The sequence below is a fragment of the Ranitomeya imitator genome, chromosome 1 (assembly GCF_032444005.1).
Source record: "Ranitomeya imitator isolate aRanImi1 chromosome 1, aRanImi1.pri, whole genome shotgun sequence".
Classification (NCBI taxonomy): domain Eukaryota; kingdom Metazoa; phylum Chordata; class Amphibia; order Anura; family Dendrobatidae; genus Ranitomeya; species Ranitomeya imitator.
This window is the reverse complement of record NC_091282.1, coordinates 182,999,489-183,020,661: the sequence shown is the minus strand read 5'-3', so window position 1 is coordinate 183,020,661 and position 21,173 is coordinate 182,999,489. Positions and strand designations below refer to the sequence as shown.

The 21,173-nt window shown below is 42.3% G+C and overlaps 1 protein-coding gene across 1 annotated transcript in view; it reads left to right on the top strand.

Moving 5' to 3' along the window:
- TMEM232 (transmembrane protein 232) overlaps positions 1 to 21,173 on the top strand; it is a 494,818-nt gene that overhangs the window by 3,467 nt on the left and 470,178 nt on the right. Inside the window, exon 2 of the mRNA XM_069752641.1 lies at positions 10,904 to 11,015. Coding sequence (XP_069608742.1) covers positions 10,904 to 11,015 — 112 coding nt within the window. The remainder of the gene's footprint in view (positions 1 to 10,903; positions 11,016 to 21,173) is intronic.

Here is a 21,173-nt window from a genome sequence, read left to right as displayed (position 1 = left end):
AATATTACTTAATGCAGGATCTCCTGGCACAAGAGAAAATGCCCAGTCCTGAGGGTCGCCACGTAAAAAAGAAATAATGATCCTAACTTGTTGAACTGGTTCACCAGAGGAGCGAGGTTTCAAAGCCAGAAACAGTTTACAATTATTTTTGAAACTCAGAAATTTAGTTCTATCTCCAAAAAACAAATCAGGAATAGGAATTCTTGGTTCTAACATAGAATTCTGAACCACAAAGTCTTGAATATTTTGTACTCTTGCCGTGAGCTGATCCACACATGAAGACAGACCTTTAATGTCCATCGCTACACCTGTGTCCTGAACCACCCAAATGTCTAGGGGGAAAAAAAGGCAAAACACAGTGCAGAGAAAAAAAATATGGTCTCAGAACTTCTTTTTTCCCTCCGCTGAGAATCATTAGTACTTTGGGCCTCCAGTACTGTTATGATAAGGTAATTCAGTACCACAATGGACATAGAAGTCAGAGCACATACAGTGACCTGACAATAACCCAAAAACAAAGAACGAGCTCTGAGACGTGGGAACTCTGCTGACCGCAATCCCTAATCCTCTCCAACAACACTAGAGGCAGCCGTGGATTGCGCCTAACGCTCCCTATGCAACTCGGCACAGCCTGAGAAACTAACTAGCCTGAAGATAGAAAATACGCCTACCTTGCCTCAGAGAAATACCCCAAAGGAAAAGGCAGCCCCTACATATAATGACTGTGAGTTAAGATGAAAAGACAAACGTAGAGATGAAATAGATTTAGCAAAGTGAGGCCTGACTTTCTGAACAGAGCGAGGATAGGAAAGGTAACTTTGCGGTCAACACAAAACCCTACAAACAACCACGCAAAGGGGCAAAAAGACCCTCCGTACCGACTAACGGCATGGAGGTACACCCTCTGCGTCCCAGAGCTTCCAGCTAGCAAGAAAAACCAAATAAGCAAGCTGGACAGAAAAAAACAGCAAACAAAAATAACAAAAGCGGAACTTAGCTATGCAGAGCAGCAGGCCACAGGAACGATCCAGGAGGAAGCAAGTCCAATACTAGAACATTGACTGGAGGCCAGGATCAAAGCACTAGGTGGAGTTAAATAGAGCAGCACCTAACGACTTCACCACATCACCTGAGGAAGGAAACTCAGAAGCCGCAGTACCACTCTCCTCCACCAACGGAAGCTCATAGAGAGAATCAGCCGAAGTACCACTTATGACCACAGCAGGGAGCCACAGAATTCACAACAGTTCCCCCCAACATATGGGGTATCAGCGTTCTCAGGACAAGTTGGACAACAACTTTTGGGGTCTAATTTGTCCTGTTACTCTTGGGAAAATAAAAACGTGGGGGCTAAAATATCATTTTCGTGGAAACAAAATATCTTTTATTTTCACGGCTCTGCGTTATAAACTGTAGTGAAACACTTGTTGGTTCAAAGCTCTCACAACACATCTAGATAAGTTCCTTGGGGGGTCTAGTTTCCAATATGGGGTCACTTGTGGTGGGTTTCTACTGTTTAGGTACATCAGGGGCTCTGCAAATGCAACATGACACCTGCAGTCCATTCCATCTAAGTCTGCATTTAAAACAGTGCTCCTTCCCTTCCGAGCTCTGCCATGCACTCAAACGGTGGTTCCCCCAACATGTGGGGTATCAGTGTACTCAGGACAAATTGGACAATAACATTTGTGGTCCAATTTCTCCTGTTACCCTTGGGAAAAAAAAAATTGCGGGCTAAAACATCATTTTGTGGAAAGAAAAAATGATTTTTTAATTTTCACAATGCTACATTCTAAACTTTAGTGAAACAATTGGGGGTTAAAAGTGCTCACCACACATCTAGATAAGTTCCTTAGGGGGTCTTCTTTCCAAAATGGGGTCACTTGTGGGGGGTTTCCACTGTTAAGGCACGTCAGGGGCTCTCCAAATGCGACATGGCGTCAGATCTCAATTCCAGCCAATTTTGCATTGAAAAGTCAAATGGCACTCCTTCCCTTCCGAGCTCTGCCATGCGCTCAAACAGTGGTTTATCCCCATATATGAAGTATCGTCGTACTCAGGACAAATTGCACAACAACTTTTGGGGTCCAATTTATCCTGTTACCCTTGGGAAAATAAAAAATTTGGGGCAAAAAGATCATTTTTTGTGAAAATTAATATGACATTTTTTTACGGCTCTACATTATAAACTTCTGTGAAGCACTTGGAGGTTCAAAGTGCTCACCACACATCTAGATTAGTTCCTTAGGGGGTCTACTTTCCAAAATGGTGTCACTTGTGTTGGTTCCCACTGTATAGGCACATCAGGTGCTCTCCAATCGTGACATAGGCTCCGATCTCAATTCCAGCAAATCTTGCATTGAAAAGTCAAATGGCGCTCCTTCCCTTACGAGCTCTGCCATGTGCCCAAACAGTGGTTTACCCCCACATATGGGGTATCGGCGTACTCAGGACAAATTGTACAACGACTTTTGTGGTCCAATTTCTCCTGTTGCCCTTGGTAAAATGAAACAAATTGGACCTGAAGTAAAAATTTTGTGAAAAAAAAGTTAAATGTTCAATTTTTTTAAACATTCAAAAAATTCCTGTGAAGCACCTGAAGGGTTAACAAACTTTTTGAATGTGGTTTTGAGTACCTTGAGGGGTGCAGTTTTTAGAATGGTCACTTTTTGGCATTTTCTGTCATATAGACCCCTCAAAGTCACTTCAAGTGTGAGGTGGTCTGTAAAAAAATGGTTTTGCAAATTTTGTTGCAAAAATGAGAAATCGCTGGTCAACTTTTAACCCTTATAACGTCCTAACAAAAAAAATTATGTTTCCAAAATTGTGCTGATGTAAAGCAGACATGTGGGAAATGTTGTTTATTAACTATATTATGTGATATAACTCTCTAATTTAAGGGCATAAAGACTAAGAGTTTGAAAATTGCTAAATTTTCATAATTTCCGACAAATTTTTGTTTTTTTCACAAATAAATGCAAGTCATATCGAAGAAGTTTTACCACTATCATGAAGTACAATATGTCACGAGAAAACAGTGTCAGAATCACCAGGATCCGTTGAAGCGTTTCAGAGTTATGACCTCATAATGTGACAGTGGTCAGAATTGTAAAAATTGGCCCTGTCACTTAGGTGAAAACAGGCTTTGGGGTGAAGGGGTTAAGACACTTGTGCAAAACACTTACTGATTTGGACCCACAGTTTATATGAGTTAAAATATAATATCCAAAGCCAAAAAGCAAATAATATACAAAGTATCAAAAATATTTTAGGTTTAAAAAAAAAAGAAAAAATATAAAATTATGTGACATGCAAGATATACAAATAATGGAATTGTCCAGTATTAGAAAATCATGAATACTTTCTTTTATCTATGTTTTCGAACTGCTCTGCATTATTACCCTATGAGCAATGCCCTTTTTGTAATGAGCATAAAATAGCACAAAAAACTCCCAAAAAACAGAATACTGTGGGAATAAAATGAGAGAAAAAACTGGACACTTTTGACCTGGAGTCAGATCCTTATTAAGTATTGTTTGGAGTGTGGGAGGAGAGCATACATGGGGAGAACATACAAACTCCTTGCAGATTTTGTCTTTGGTGGGATTTGAACCCAAGACTCCAGCGCTGCAAAATAACAGTGCTAACTCTTAGATGCATAATCATGACTGCAGGAATTCTTTTGTCCTTATTTTTAAAGGGAACCTGTCACCCCGTTTTTTCAGATTGAGCTATAAGTACTGTTAAATAGGGCCTGCGCTGTGCGTTACTATAGTGTATGTAGTGTACCCTGATTCCCCATGTATGCTGAGAAATACATTACCAAAGTCGCCGTTTTCGCCTGTCAATCAGGCTGGTCTGGTCAGGTGGGCGTGTTCACAGCGCTCTTTTCTTCTCCAGCTTTCCGTTGGTGGCGTAGTGGTGTGCGCATGTCCAAGGTCCGAATTCCCTGCGCCCACGTGAAGACACAGCGCGCGATCTGCGCTGTTATCCCTTGCATCGGTGGGGGCGGCCATCTTCCTGGGGCCGCGCGTGCGCAGATGGAGTGCTCTGCTGCACGGGGCTTCAGGAAAATGGCCGCGGGATGCCGCGCTTGCGCATTAGAGATCGCGGCGGCCATTTTTCCAAAGCCGAGATGCAAACTCGGCTTTGGGAAAATGGCCGCCGCGATCTCTAATGCGCACGCGCGGCATCCCGCGGCCATTTTCCTGAAGCCCCGTGCAGCAGAGCACTCCATCTGCGCACGCGCGGCCCCAGGAAGATGGCCGCCCCCACCGATGCAAGGGATTACAGCGCAGATCGCGCGCTGTGTCTTCACGTGGGCGCAGGGAATTCGGACCTTGGACATGCGCACACCACTACGCCACCAACGGAAAGCTGGAGAAGAAAAGAGCGCTGTGAACACGCCCACCTGACCAGACCAGCCTGATTGACAGGCGAAAACGGCGACTTTGGTAATGTATTTCTCAGCATACATGGGGAATCAGGGTACACTACATACACTATAGTAACGCACAGCGCAGGCCCTATTTAACAGTATTTATAGCTCAATCTGAAAAAACGGGGTGACAGGTTCCCTTTAACCCCTTTACCCCCAAGGGTGGTTTGCACGTTAATGACCGGGCCAATTTTTACAATTCTGACCACTGTCCCTTTATGAGGTTATAACTCTGGAACGCTTCAATGGATCCTGGTGATTCTGACATTGTTTTCTCGTGACATATTGTACTTCATGACAATGGTAAAAATTATTTGATAGTACCTGCGTTTATTTGTGAAAAAAACGGAAATTTGGCGAAAATTATGAAAATTTCGCAATTTTCCAACTTTGAATTTTTATGCAATTAAATCACAGAGATATGTCACACAAAATACTTAATAAGTAACATTTCCCACATGTCTACTTTACATCAGCACAATTTTGGAACCAAAATTTTTTTTTGTTAGGGAGTTATAAGGGTTAAAAGTTGACCAGCAATTTCTCATTTCTACAACACCATTTTATTTTAGGGACCACAACTCATTTGAAGTCATTTTGAGGGGTCTATATGATAGAAAATACCCAAGTGTGACACCATTCTAAAAACTACACCCCTCAAGGTGCTCAAAACCATATTCAAGAAGTTTATTAACCCTTCTGGTGCTTCACAGGAATTTTTTGAATGTTTAAATAAAAATGAACATTTAACTTTTTTTCACAAAAAATGTAATTCAGCTCCAATTTGTTTTATTTTACCAAGGGTAACAGGAGAAAATGGACCCCAAACATTGTTGTACAATTTGTCCTGAGTATGCCAATACCCCACATGTGGGGGTAAACCACTGTTTGGGCGCATGGCAGAGCTCGGAAGCGAAGGAGTGCCATTTGACTTTTCAATGCAAAATTGACTGCAATTGAGATGGGACGCCATGTTTCGTTTGGAGAGCCCCTGATGTGGCTAAACATTGAAACCCCTCACAAGTGACACCATTTTGGAAAGTAGACCCCCTAAGGAACTTATCTAGAGGTGTGGTGAGCACTTTGACCCAACAAGTGCTTCACAGAAGTTTATAATGTAGAACTGTAAAAATAAAAAATCATATTTTTTCACAAAAATTATCTTTTCGCCCCCAATTTTTTATTTTCCCAAGGGTAAGAGAAGAAATTGGACCCCAAAAGTTGTTGTACAATTTGTCCTGAGTACGCTGATAGCCCATATGTGGGGGTAAACCACTGTTTGGGCGGATGGGAGAGCTCGGAAGGGAAGGAGCGCCGTTTGACTTTTCAATGCAAAATTGACAGGAATTGAGATGGGACGTCATGTTGCGTTTGAAGAGCCACTGATGTGCCTAAACATTGAAACCCCCCACAAGTGACACCATTTTGGAAAGTAGACCCCCTAAGGAACTTATCTAGAGGTGTGGTGAGCACTTTGACCCACCAAGTGCTTCACAGAAGTTTATAATGTAGAACCGTAAAAATAAAAAATCATATTTTTTCACAAAAATTATCTTTTTGCCCCCAATTTTTTATTTTCCCAAGGGTAAGAGAAGAAATTGGACCCCAAAAGTTGTTGTACAATTTGTCCTGAGTACGCGGATACCCCATATGTGGGGGTAAACCACTGTTTGGGTGGATGGGAGAGCTCGGAAGGGAAGGAGCGCCGTTTGACTTTTCAAAGCAAAATTGACAGGAATTGAGATGGGACGCCATGTTGCGTTTGAAGAGCCACTGATGTGCCTAAACATTGAAACCCCCCACAAATGACACCATTTTGGAAAGTAGACCCCCTAAGGAACTTATCTAGAGGTGTGGTGAGCACTTTGACCCACCAAGTGCTTCACAGAAGTTTATAATGCAGAGCCGTAAAAATAAAACAAAATTTTTTTCCCACAAAAATTATTTTTTTAGCCCCCAGTTTTGTATTTTCCTGAGGGTAACAGGAGAAATTGGACCCCAAAATTTGTTGCCCAATTTGTCCTGAGTGCGATGATACACCATATGTGGGGGGAACCACTGTTTGGGCACATGGGAGGGCTCAGAAGGGAAGGAGTGCCATTTGAATGCAGACTTAGATGGAATGGTCTGCAGGTGTCACATTGCGTTTGCAGAGCCCCTAATGTACCTAAACAGTAGAAACCCCCCACAAGTGACACCATTTTGGAAAGTAGACCCCCTTAGGAACTTATCTAGATGTGTGCTGAGCGCTTTGACCCACCAAGGGCTTCACAGAAGTTTATAATGGAGAGCCGTAAAAATAAAACAAAAATTTTTTCCCACAAAAATTATTTTTTAGCCCCCAGTTTTGTATTTTTCCGAGGGTAAAAGGAGAAATTCAACCCCACAATTTGTTGTCCAATTTGTCCTGAGTGCGCCGATACCCCATATGTGGGGGGGAACCACTGTTTGGGCGCATGGGAGGGCTCGGAAGGGAAGGAGCTCCATTTGGAATGAGGACTTAGATGGAATGGTCTGCAGGTGTCACATTGCATTTGCAGAGCCCCTAATGTACCTAAACAGTAGAAACCTCCCACAAGTGACACCATTTTGGAAACTAGACCCCCTAAGGAACTCATCTAGATGTGTTGTGATAGCTTTGAACCCCCAAGTGTTTCACTACAGTTTGTAACGCAGAGCCGTGAAAATTAAAAAAAAAAATCTTTCCCCCCAAAATTATTTTTTAGCCCCCAGTTTTGTATTTTCCCGAGGGTAAGAGGAGAAATTCGACCCCAAAAGTTGTTGTCCAATTTGTCCTGAGTACGCTGATACCCCGTATGTTGGGGGAAACCAACGTTTGAGCGCATGGCAGAGCTCGGAAGGGAAGGAGCGCCATTTGGAATGCAGACTTAGATGGAATGGTCTGCAGACGTCACATTGCGTTTGCAGAACCCCTAATGTACCTAAACAGTAGAAACCCCCCACAAGTGACCCCATATTGGAAACTAGACCCCCCAGGGAACTAATCTAGATGTGTTGTGAGAACTTTGAACCCCCAAGTGTTTCACTACAGTTTATAACGCAGAGCCGTGAAAATAAAAAATCTTTTTTTTTCCCCACAAAAAATATGTTTTAGCCCCGAGTTTTGTATTTTCCCAAGGGTAGCAGGAGAAATTGGACCCCAAAAGTTGTTGTCCTATTTGTCCTGAGTACGCTGATACCCCATATGTTGGGGTAAACCCCTGTTTGGGCACACGGGAGAGCTCGGAAGGGAAGAAGCACTGTTTTACTTTTTCAACGCAGAATTGGCTGGAATTGAGATCGGACGCCATGTCGCGTTTGGAGAGCCCCTGATGTGCCTAAACAGTGGAAACCCCCCAATTATAACTGAAACCCTAATCCAAACACATCCCTAACCCTAATCCCAACAGTAACCCTAACCACACCTCTAACCCTGACACACCCCTAACCCTAATCCCAACCCTATTCCCAACCGTAAATGTAATCTAAACCCTAACTGTAACTTTAGCCCCAACCCAAACTGTAGCCCTAGCCCTAACCCTAGCCCTAACCCTAGCCCTAACCCTAGCCCTAACCCTAACCCTAGCCCTAACCCTAACCCTAACCCTAGCCCTAACCCTAGCCCTAACCCTAACCCTAACCCTAGCCCTAACCCTAACCCTAGCCCTAACCCTAGCCCTAACCCTAGCCCTAACCCTAGCCCTAATGGGAAAATGGAAATAAATACATTTTTTTAATTTTTCCCTAACTAAGGGGGTGATGAAGGGGGGTTTGATTTACTTTTATAGCGGGTTTTTTAGCGGATTTTTATGATTGGCAGCCGTCACACACTGAAAGACGCTTTTTATTGCAAAAAATATTTTTTGCGTTACCACATTTTGAGAGCTATAATTTTTCTATATTCTGGTCCAGAGTCATGTGAGGTCTTGGTTTTTGCGGGACGAGTTGATGTTTTTATTGGTAACATTTTCGGGCACGTGACATTTTTTGATCGCTTTTTATTCCGATTTTTGTGAGGCAGAATGACCAAAAACCAGCTATTCATGAATTTCTTTTGGGGGAGGCGTTTATACCGTTCCGCGTTTGGTAAAATTGATGAAGCAGTTTTATTCTTAGGGTCAGTACGATTACAGCGACACCTCATTTATATCATTTTTTTATGTTTTGGCGCTTTTATACGATAAAAACTATTTTATAGAAAAAATAATTATTTTTGCATCGCTTTATTCTCAGGACTATAACTTTTTTATTTTTTTGCTGATGATGCTGTATGGCGGCTCGTTTTTTGCGGGACAAGATGACGTTTTCAGCGGTACCATGGTTAGTTATATCTGTCTTTTTGATCGCGTGTTATTCCACTTTTTGTTCGGCGGTATGATTATCAAGCGTTGTTTTTTGCCTCGTTTTTTTTTTTTTTTTTCTTACGGTGTTTACTGAAGGGGTTAACTAGTGGGCCAGTTTTATAGGTCGGGCCGTTACGGACGCGGCGATACTAAATATGTGTACTTTTATTGTTTTTTTTTTATTATTTAGATAAAGAAATGTATTTATGGGAATAATATTTTTATTTTTTTTTTCATTATTTTGGAATTTTTTTTTTTATTTTTTTTTACACATTTGAAATTTTTTTTTTTTACTTTTTTACTTTGTCCCAGGGGGGGACATCACAGATCAGTGATCTGACAGTTTGCACAGCACTCTGTCAGATCACTGATCTGATAGGAGTGCAGGCTGCTTCACAGTGCCTGCTCTGAGCAGGCTCTGTGAAGCCACCTCCCTCCCTGCAGGACCCGGATCCGCGGCCATCTTGGATCCGGGGCTGGAGGGAGCAGGGAGGGAGGTGAGACCCTCGCAGCAACGCGATCACATCGCGTTGCTGCGGGGGGCTCAGGGAAGCCCGCAGGGAGCCCCCTCCCTGCGCGGTGCTTCCCTGTACCGCCGGCACATCGCGATCATCTTTGATCGCGGTGTGCCGGGGGTTAATGTGCCGGGGGCGGTCCGTGACGCTCCTGGCACATAGTGCCGGATGTCAGCTGCGATAAACAGCTGACACCCGGCCGCGATCGGCGGCGCTCCCCCCGTGAGCGCTGCCGATCGCATATGACGTACTATTGCGTCCTTGGGAAGTAAAGCCCACCCCACATGGACGCAATAGTACGTCTAATGGCAGAAAGGGGTTAAAGGGAATCTGTCAACATGTTTTTGCTATGTAACCTAAAACCATCATGCTGTAAGAGTTAAAACATAGCAATGCCTCACTTATAAAGCTCTGTGCTGTTGTTTACTTGCAATGATTCTTTTAGCATTAGGAGGTTCTGATTGCTTGGACACAGCAGTGCCTCCTGGTCCAACTCCGCCCTCTTTAGTGAAGCAGCTCACTGTCTATAGACATTGTATGTAGTGAACCTGGTGTGGACGTGGTTAGCTTTTTCAGCTCTGCTGCATTGCTAAATATAGAAACTCAGAGCGGCTGCACCCAGTAATCTAAGTGATACATCATTGGATTCATGGTTTCCATGCCTACATCGTGCTGCTGTCATACGAAGTAGCAAAAACCCTTTAATTGAGTAGTTGACCCCCTTAGAAAGTCTGAAAATGTATCCCTTTCTACACAAATTTACTAATAATGATATAGCAGACATATCATAAAGGCAAACTTTGGTAATTCTACTATAGCATTTAAAGAGATATTTACATTATTCTGTTACGATTGGGCAGACATCATGAAAATGTGATAAAGATAGACGTGCAGCCATATTGGTTGTTAGTTGGCTCTTATTTTCATTATAAAATGCCACTTTTGCTGTTGATAGAAGCGTTTAGCATCAGTGTTCAAGAAACCGTCTAAGCTGACATCTAGTATGGATAAACCTGCTGTTATACATTTTAGTAGGGTAAAATTGTAAGTAAATAAAACCTAATTTTATGGAAAGAGTCAGATGTCCGTATATATGAGACAGGGATCGGAAGGCATTGCTCAGATTGACTGGTGGCTCTCCCAACCAGAGTGTGACCGCTCCATGTATTTCTATGCAGCCGTCGTACTCAGGTTGTGAGTGCCGCCGGCCAGTCCGTGCACTGCGCTCCGATCCCTGTCTGATTTATACTGCCAGTGCGAATCACCATTGTAGGTTGAGGCTTGGGGCAGTATAAAATATTAATAGTTCAGGATGGCTTGTTCTATTACTGCAACTCTAAGGAAAAATAAGACATATCTATTAATAAAACACATAAAAGCTAAATGTACATTCAGTTGCAATCAGCTTTTGTTCTGTTAAGAGCACATTATTATAGCGGTATATGTAATAGTCTGATATAAAAATAACACCGCTCTCTCCTTTGTCTTAGAACTTTCTCTGCATCTCATATTGTTCTTTAACTACTTTTGATGATTCAATAGAGGATTATGTTGCTTGTCAGTAAATGACATTTAAAATCATTGCATTCCTTGTGATCTTTATATAGAAAGCCCTTGGAAGTCACAGAGGAATTCATCAAACAGTTTAATGCTGCAGAAGAAGTTGTGGATCAAGAGCGCATGCTTGTCATGGCTAGGAAAATCCTTCATCGATGCAAGGTAAGGGGGGTATGAGACTTCTCTACATTAAATTTGAAAATAAATTACCAACTTTTTCAAACGAGCAGGCACACTTCTTAAAAAAAAGTGCCTGCATCTAAGGCCTCTTCCAGACGTAGCTGTGGTGTTTGTTTTTTTTACTTTCAGTGCTTTATTAGTTTTTCTCATATACAAATGAAAACTGATGATTGTTTCCTCATTTCTAGCAAATAGTGAAAAATGAACCTTGCTAGCATACAACTAAGGCCGGGGTCACACTTGCGTATGTAATACGAGAAGCTCGCACGAGTCTCTCGCATCAATACCCGACACTGCCGTCAGCAGTATTTCTATGCAGCCGCACGCTCCGGTCCCGTGTGCTGGCGGAAGTGCCGGAACTTGATGCGAGAGACTCTCGCGAGTTTCTCTCATTGAACTCACAAGTGTGACCCCGACCTAAGATGTCATCTTTCTGTTGTTCGAGTTTCACTTAAGCCATGTTCACACGTTCAGTATTTGGTCAGTATTTTATGATGGGGTTAATTGACAACTTCCTTTCTCCTGGCTTCCTGTATTCTATTACTGTTTCATCATGCATTGCAGTTGTCTGTAAACCAGCACCTATCACACCCACTCAGAAACCCTCCCAAGCCCCTCCCTGCCCTCCTTCCTTTAGCTTCAATTTGCAACATCTAAGGCCTCTTTCGCATATCCTGATATTTCCAGCACTGGAAAAAACAGTACTGGTGGTATCTGTGTCCGTGCATAACATCAGAGTTCCATCAGTGTACCATCCGTGTGCACCCTCAGTGTGACACTTGCTGGCATCTGATAAAAAGCGGTACAGTTAGCGCTGTTCCCAGGTGCCGGGTACTGTATACTACACTCATCATTGTCGCCTGCTGTCCCTGCGATCAGCGAGACCAGACGACTCTGACGACAGTTGTAGGGAGTACCTGTCAATAATCATGGCTCATTCCTAGCCTAGTAATATCAACCCAGAGCTGTCTGTTTAGCTTTTGCTGGTAAGTAAAAATAGGTTGAACCCATGTCATATTTTTGGGGAGTCCCCCTTTTAACTAACCAGTAAAGGCTAAGCAGACAGTTATTAATAGGCTGGGAACCTTTATGCCTATTGGCCCCTTCCCAGAATAATAACAGCAGTCTCCAGATGTCTGCTTTCCCTCAGCTGGTTAGAAAAAATACGGGGGAACCCATGCCAGTTTTTTAAAATGATTTATTTAATACGTGCAGTACACAGACAGCGTGCTGACTACAACTGTCATCAGCTTCGTCTGGTCTCACTGATCGCAGGGAGACCAGTCGACAATGATGAGAGTTGGATTCAGCACCCGGTGCCTGAGAATAGCGCTAACTGTAAAGCTTTTCCCAGACGCTGGTACTGTATGTCTCACACTGATGACACACAAATCCAATAATGAATCGTGACAACTGCACGAAAGATCCAGCTTAAACAACAAGCTATTTGAGCTAAGAAAGCTGTATAAAGGGAGAATTAGCAAGGACATTAAAGACAGCCATATAGCATCCATGATGCTATGTAGTTTAGCAGATTCATATATTGCCATAATTAATGTAATGCAGGCAAGACCTGAGATATACCTGACACTGGAGTTTAAGAATATACCAGAATTGATACAGTAAAGCAAAATGCATATTCCTTAACAAAGGATACTCTCAAAAAATGCTATAGAGAATGAATAAGAATCATAGAGAGTTTAAATATCCCAATAGTGTGAACTAACATCAAAATTATGTATCTAAATATTAAAAACTTGCTATGTCAAAAAGTACAAAAACATCTTTATTAATCAAAAAATACACATAGACAAGATAGTACAAATGGTGAATCAAATCCATGCATGAAAAATTATTTTATATTAAAAAATAAGCAGGCAGCAGTACAAACATGGGGCAAATGAAGGCATACAATATAAACAAGTAGAAGAACCCTAGACACCGAGGTAATAATATATAAAATATTACATATTACTCAATGCCAAAATTGTATACATGTACTAAGGTACTCCCACAAGGGATGGGAAAAGAGGAGACATTATAGAGTTTTGCAGCCGCCATTGTTTACAACCATATCCTAATAAATATATAGGTGAGGGGGGATTGCCAAACACAATATAAAGTAATTATAAAGTGTCACATGTGCATATAAGTAAACAATATTGCCTCTTACCCATAATTATGCCAACCAATGCGCCGAAGTCCAGACGCACGTTTTGCTGTTGCTTCCTCTGGGGGCAGTGTGTTGTGTGCAGGAGGTGCCATTTAACTCCTATACATGCAGTGATGGACAGAGTCCATCATTGGACACCTCCCCCCCGTTTGGTGCGGGTTCCGGCGATGAGCCCACACCTTTTCCGGCACATGACAGCTGATCTAATCAGCTGACATGTGCCCCTAACAGCCACAGGTAGAATTGTGATCCACCCACGGCTGTTAACATGTTAAATTCAAAGTCAAACTCTGACAGCGGCATTTAACATGAACGCGTAGGAAGCGAGTCATTACCTCATCCCATCGGCGCCCGTGTCACATGACCGCGGGTCGCTGATGTATCAGCATGACAACCAGAGGTCTCCTGGAGACCTCTATGGTTGTCCCTGCTGGATTGCTACAAGCGCCACCTGGTGGTCGGTGCTCAAAGTAAGTGTGTAATTCTACTACATGCAGGCGATCTGATCATCGCCTGTATGTAGTAGAGCTGATTGCATTATTTCAGCTCCCATGGATACTATTGAAGCATGCCAAAAGAAAAAAAAAATGGTTTTAAAAATATAAAAAAAATAAAAGTTCAAATCACCCCCCTTTCGCCCCATTCAAAATAAAACAGAAAAAAACCCTCAAACATACACATATTTGGTATCATTGCATTCACAATAACCTGATCTATCAATAAAAAAGGATTAATCTGATCGTTAAACGGCGTAGTGAGAAAACAAAAGTCAAAACGCCAAAATTACTTTTTTTGGTCGCTGCGACATTGCATTAAAATGCAAACGGGCAATCAGAAGATCATGTCTGCACCAAAATGCTATCATTAATAATGTCAGCTCGGCGCTTAAAAAATAAGCCCTCAGCCATCACAAAAAATGGAGACGCTACGGGTAGCAGAAAATGGAAACTTTTTTTTTAACAAAGTTTCTAATTTTTTTTCACCGCTTATATAAAAAAGAACCTAGACATGTTTAGGGTCTATGACCTGGATAATTATATTTGCTGGTCAGTTTTAGCATTTAGTGAACCTAGAAAAAAAGCCAAACAAAAAACTATTGTGGAATTGCACTTTGTTTGCAATTTCACTGCACTGGAATTTTTTTCCCGTTTTCGAGTACACGACATGGTAAAACCAATGTTGCCGTTCAAAAGTACAACTCATCTCGCAAAAAACAAGCCCTCACATGGCCATTTTGACAAAAAAAATAAAAAAGTTATGGCCATGGTAGGAAGGGGAGCAAAAAAATGGAAATGCAAAAACTGAAATACCCCTTGTCCTTAAGGGGTTAAATATCCCTCGGCAACCCCCGATAACCTATGGTGGCAGTGGAAGGAAATACATTGCGCTGTGTCCGACGAGTGCATGAGGGCGGGACTTCCGCCGCCAAAAACATCACATCCGGTGTCACGGAAGCGGTGAGTATAAGGAGCAAGTGTTCCGTTGATGTCTGAGACGCAGGCGGACAAGAAGTGCCGATCCCTTGCACTTCCCTCTGCAGGGAGGGAGATACCCAAACAGGTGCCATGTAAATTGACAGAATGGCCATATTGGATATTGGGAAGCAAAGAGAGCAAATGCAATAATGATATACTGTAAAAGTCCCAAAAATAGAAAGAAAAACATGCATCACCCAATACAAAAAACACACATTATCAGATGCTGATATAGCATGTGAAGCCATGCATTATGTCCACAGATTGATTGGTGAATAGAAAGCCATCCAGAGGGATATTCAAAATGATGTGATCAAGGCACAAAATCCGTTGCTGAGATAGCATCTGCTAATAAATAAGACATGTGAAAACACAAAAATACACAAATTAAAAAAGTCATTAAAAATCCTCAAGAGGCACATAACCAAATGAACATCACTAAAAGGCATGGGGTCCACTGATGCAGAGTGCACACTATAGAAAGGATGAGAAACTCAATTTTTCATTGAGACCTAAGGGGGTCATAGTACCCAATTTTATAATCCAGCGGCACTCAAACTGCACCAACCTGCGTCGCAGATCACCTCCTCCAATACCTCCTTATACTCAATCAATTCATCGTATTTTTAAGATATCAGAGATGCAGGCATGGCGCAGCTTGAAATGGTGGGGAATTGTCTTAAGTGACACCTTGCCATCAACAGACTGAGCTGCCTTAATGTCCCTAATGTGTTCCTTGGTCCATATATTCAATTCCCTTGATGTAAGGTCCACATAAAGTAGACCACAGGGGCATGTGGCATAATATACCATGAAGTCACTATTACATGAAATGTATTCTCTGATTTGGAAGACTTTTTTTCCATCAGAAGAACAAAAACTAGCAACCCATTCAGTGTTACGGCAAGCCAAACATGACCCACATGGGAAACAACCCTGTCATGGTTTTCCCAGTGTGGAAAGTAAGAGAAGGAGTTGCCTCGTAATGACTCTTTACTAAAAGATCCCTTAAACTGCTACTCCTCCTAGCTGTCATCAGCGGTCTCTCAGGGAGTGATCCACCTATATCTGGTTCTGTCATCAGGATTGACCAATGTGTACTGAGAATATTGTGGATTGTGCCCCATCGATTATTATATGTAGAGATAAATCTAATTTGGTGGGGCTCACATTGAACCCTCCTGGAGCCAGATAGAAGCTGGCAATGGCTGGATGTCTTGGCTTTCTGATAACCCCGCTTTATGCATTGTTTACTGTTTCCCCTTGCATAAAACCTATCCTGAAGGTCCAATACCTGCCTCTCAAAACGATCATTGGTGGAACACAAACGTCTGATCCGCAGGAATTTGCCTATCGGGATCGCCTGCATGGATGGAGTATGGGCAGATGAGGCTTGTAAGAGGGCATTTGCTGTTGTCTCTTTCCTAAAAACGTCGGTTTGGACCCTATTGTCATCGGTAACGAGAATCTGGATGTCCAAAAAATCAATCTGTTGTCTATGAAATTTATATGTACGCTTAATATTATAACTATTCTTATTAAGGTAAGATATGAAATCAGGAAGGTCATCTACAGAGCCCTGCCAGATGACCACTAAATCATCAATATAACGGTACCAGCTTTGTACCTGGGTTGCAGTGCACGCACCGTCCCCAAAAACCTCCATTTCTCAAAAACCAAGAAAGAGGTTAGCGTAGGATGGTGCGCACTCCACGCCCATAGCAGATTGCGTTTTTGCAGAAAAAAGATCTTTAAATGTAAAAAAAATTGTGAGTCAAAATAAAATTAAGTAGTTTCAAGATCAAAGATTGATGTGAGGCATCCAGACTACTCATACCCAAATAGAACTCAACTGCCCTAAAGCCAAGTTGGTGAGTGATACATGTATACAGGGATTTGACGTTCGCCGTGACCACTATCATGTCATACTCCAGGGTAAGGCCATCCAGTCTCCGAAGGACGTCAGTAGTGTCCCTGACGTAGGAGGGGAGCGTCTCAACCAAGGGATGTAAATAATGTTCAATGAACTTCCAAATTGGGTCAAATAACCATCTTATGCCACAAACAATAGGATGTCCAGGGGGGACCAGTGGGTCCTCATGTATCTTTGGTAAAATGTTAGTATTACTGGAAACTGGATAAGTAGGCCCTCAAAGACTTTTTGGTGATCACTCACCGAGAGAGTGCCGAATTGAGAATCTGAAAAAAATGTTTCTGAAAGGAGGAGACAGGGTTATATGTAAAGAACCAACCAATAAATTAGGGACCCTACAGGACAGAGACAAGAACATGTTTTAGGTGTTAAAAACAGGGACATTTTAAGCCGAGATCACATCTGAAAGCAGTGTTGGAGATGTTGTCAAGGAACCATCAGCAAATGCAAGTAGCAACCCCAGTGGCTGAAGAAGGAGTTAAAGAAAATATCACCCCATTCTCCACACAGTCCCCAGAATGCAGAATCACCCCATTTACCGCACTGCTCCTCAGAATGGAGCATCACCCCATTCTCCACACAGCTTCCTCAGCATCATACCTTTGTCTGCATTGCCCCACAGCACGCAGCATCACCCCCCCATTCTCTGTCCTGCCCCCCAGCATGCAGCATCATCCCATTCTCTGTACAGCTTACCCAGAATCATTCCATTGTCTGCTCAACCCCCCTGCAAGCAGCATCGCCCCATTTTCTGCACGGCCCCCCAGCATGCAGCATCAACCCATTCTCTGCACAGCCCCCAACACGCAGCATCACCCCTTTCTCCACACTGCCCCCTAGCAGACAGCATCTCCCCATTCTATGCACAGCCTGTCCAGCATCATCCCCTTGTTCACACAGCCCCCCAGCACACAGTATCGTTCCATTCTTCACATAGTTTTGCAGCATACAAGCCCACTGTGCACCAAAAATCAGAAAACTTCAAATAGAGATTATAGAACAACAAAGCAGATTTTTTCACTGAAATACATGTGTATATGTCATTATAGTCATTTCTTTACCTTACATTAAAAAATTGTGCTGACCGTGGGGAGGTCAATCTATGCAAGCTTCCCACAGTGAAGATGGCGTCAGCCCAAACTTTAAAAAAGTAGGCAGATACAGACACCAGAGTCAGGCGGAGGAGCTGGGGATGGAGCCACTGATTCTGAGATTGTTTTCTCATGACATTTTGTACTTCATAATAATTGTAATATTTGTTTGATATGACTTGCATTTATTTGTGAAAATATCGGAAATTTGGCAAAATTTCAAAAATGTCATAATTTTTAATTCTTATGCGTTAAATCAAAAAGTTATGTCACACAAAATAGTTAATAAATAACATTTCTCACAAGACCTAGAGAGTTATTAAGTTAGAAGTCTTAAAAGTTGATCAACAATTCCTCATTTTTCAAAGAAAATTTACAAAACCATTTTTTAGGTACGACATCACATTTGAAGTGACTTTGGGGGGCCTATATGACAGAAAATAACCAAAAGTGATACCATTCTAAGAACTGCACCCCTCAAAGTACTCAAAACCACATTCAAGAAGTTTATTAACCCTTCCGGTGCTTTACAGGAATCATAGGAACGAAAGCAGTGTGGAAGGAAAAAATGCACCGTTTGACTTTTTGAACTAAAAAATGTCTGGAATCGAGTGCAGACGCCATGTCCCATTTCAAGATCCCTAATGTGCCGAAATAGTAGAACACCCTCCACATGTAACACCATTTTGGAAACTAGACCCCTTAACCCCTTTACTCCCAAGGGTGGTTTGCACGTTAATGACCGGGCCAATTTTTACAATTCTGACCACTGTCCTTTTATGAGGTTATAACTCTGAAACGGATCCCAGTGATTTTGACATTGTTTTCTCGAGACATATTGTACTTCATGTTAGTGGTAAAGTTTCTTTGATATTACCTGCGTCTATTTGTGAAAAAAAAAGGAAATTTGGCGAAAATTTTGAAAATTTCGCAATTTTCCAACTTTTAATTTTTATGCCCTTAAATCACAGAGTTATGTCGCACAAAATACTTAATAAGTAACATTTGCCACATGTCTACTTAACATCAGCACAATTTTAGAACCAAAATTTTTTTGTTTGTTAGGGAGTTATAAGGGTTAAAAGTTGACCAGCAATTTCTCATTTTTACAACACCATTTTTTTAGGGACTGCATCACATTTGAAGTCACTTTGAGGGGTCAATATGATAGAAAATACCCAAGTGTGACACCATTCTAAATACTGCACCACTCAAGGTGCTCAAAACCACATTCAAGAAGTTTATTAACCCTTCAGGTGTTTCACAGGAATTTTTGTAATGTTTAAAAAAAATGCAAATTTTCTCTTAAGAGAGGAAGAGGACTAGAACTCTAGTGCCACCTATTGGAAGTAGCAATCCTAACAGTCAATGTCGACCCTTTAACGAGCCTTGTCACATGACTTAGGATAATAGCCAAACCAGAATCTCAATTTGCAGACACTGTGTTTCGGGGTACTGTCCCTCGTCAATGCAAAGTGGAGATCTGGTTTGACTGATTGAGAGGCATCTGACCGGGATCCAAGAAGTATCGTTTCTCCTTGCAGAGAGTGACATGATAAGCATGTCGAGGTGAGGCGACTTAAAGCCGCAATGCTCCTCTGGGAAATATGCAAGTTGTCACTTCAGAGAGGAAGATGGCTAGAACTCTAGTGCCACCTATTGGAAGTAGCAATCCTAACAGTCAATCAGTCTCAATCAGTCAAACTAGATCTGCACTTTGCACTGACGAGGGGCAGTACCCCAAAACACGAAACACAGTGTCTGCAAATTGAGATTCTGGTTTGGCTATTATCCTAAGTCATGTGATAAGGCTCGTTAAAGGGTCGACATTGACTGTTAGGATTGCTACTTCCAATAGGTGGCACTAGAGTTCTAGTCCTCTTCCTCTCTGAAGAGACAATTTGCATATTTCCCAGAGGAGATTGCGGCTTTAAGTCTCCTCACCTCGACATGCTTATCATGTCACTCTCCGCAAGGAGAAACGATACTTCTTGGATCCCTATAAAAAATGAACATTTAACTTTTTTTCGCAAAAAATGTACTTTAGCTCCAATTTGTTTTATTTTACCAAGAGTAACAGGAGAAATTGGACCTCAAAAGTTGTTGTACGATTTGTTCTGAGTATGCTGATACCCCATATGTGGGGGTAAACCACTGTTTGGTGCATGGCAGAGCTCAGAAGGGAAGAAGCGCCATTTGACTTTTCAATGCAAAATTGACTGGAATTGAGATAGGACGCCATGTTGCGTTTGGAGAGCCCTGATGTGCCTAAACATTGAAACCCCCACAAGTGACACCATTTTGGAAAGTAGACCCCCTAAGGAACTTATCTAGATGTGTGGTGAGCACTTTGACCCACGAAGTGCTTCACAGAAGTTTATAATGTAGAGCCGTAAAAAAAAATCATATTTTTTCCCAAAAATGATATTTTCGCCCCCAATTTTTTTATTTTCCCAAGGGTAACAGAAGAAATTGGACCCCAAAAGTTGTTGTGCAATTTGTCCTGAGTACGCTGATACCCCATATGTGGTGGTAAACCACTGTTTGGGTGCATGACAGAGCTTGGAAGGGAAGGAGCGCTATTTGGAATGCAGACTTAGATGGAATGGTCTGCAGGCATCACATTGCATTTTCAGATTCCCTGATGTACCTAAACAGTAGAAACCCCCCACAAATTACCCTATATTGGAAACTAGACCCCCAAGGAACTTATCTAGATGTGTTGTGCGAACTTTGATCCCCCAAGTGTTTCACTACAGTTTATAACGCAGATTTTTTAGCCCCCCAAATTTTTATTTTCCCAAGGGTAACCAGAGAAATTGGAGCCCAAAAGTTGTTGCCCAATTTCTCCTGAGTACACTGATACCCCATATGTTGGGGCAAATCCCTGTTTTGGCGCACGGGAGAGCTCAGAAGGGAAGGAGCACTGTTTTACTTTTTTAACACAGAATTGGCTGGAATTGAGATCGGACGCCATGTCGCATTTGGAGAGCCCCTGATGTGCCTAAACAGTGGAAACCCCTTAATTCTAACTGAAACCCTAACCCAAACACCCCCCCTAACCCTAATCCCAACCCTAACCACACCCCTAACCCGAACATGTCCCTAACCTTAATACCAACCACATCCCTATCCCCAACACACCCCTAACCCTAATCCGAACCCTAACCACACCCCTAACTCTAACACACCCCTAACCCTTATCCCAACCATAACCCTAACCACACCCATAACCCAGACACACCCCTAACCCTAATCCCAACCCTAATCCCAACCGCAAATGTTATCCTAACCCTAACTTTAGCCCGAACCCTAATTTTAGCCCCAACCCTAACCCTAGCTGTAGCCCTAACCCTAACTTTAGCCCCAACCCTAACCCTTACTTTAGCCCCACCCCTTACCCTAACTGTAGCCCCAACTCTAACCCTAACTTTAGCCCCAACACTAACCCTAACCGTAATGGGAAAC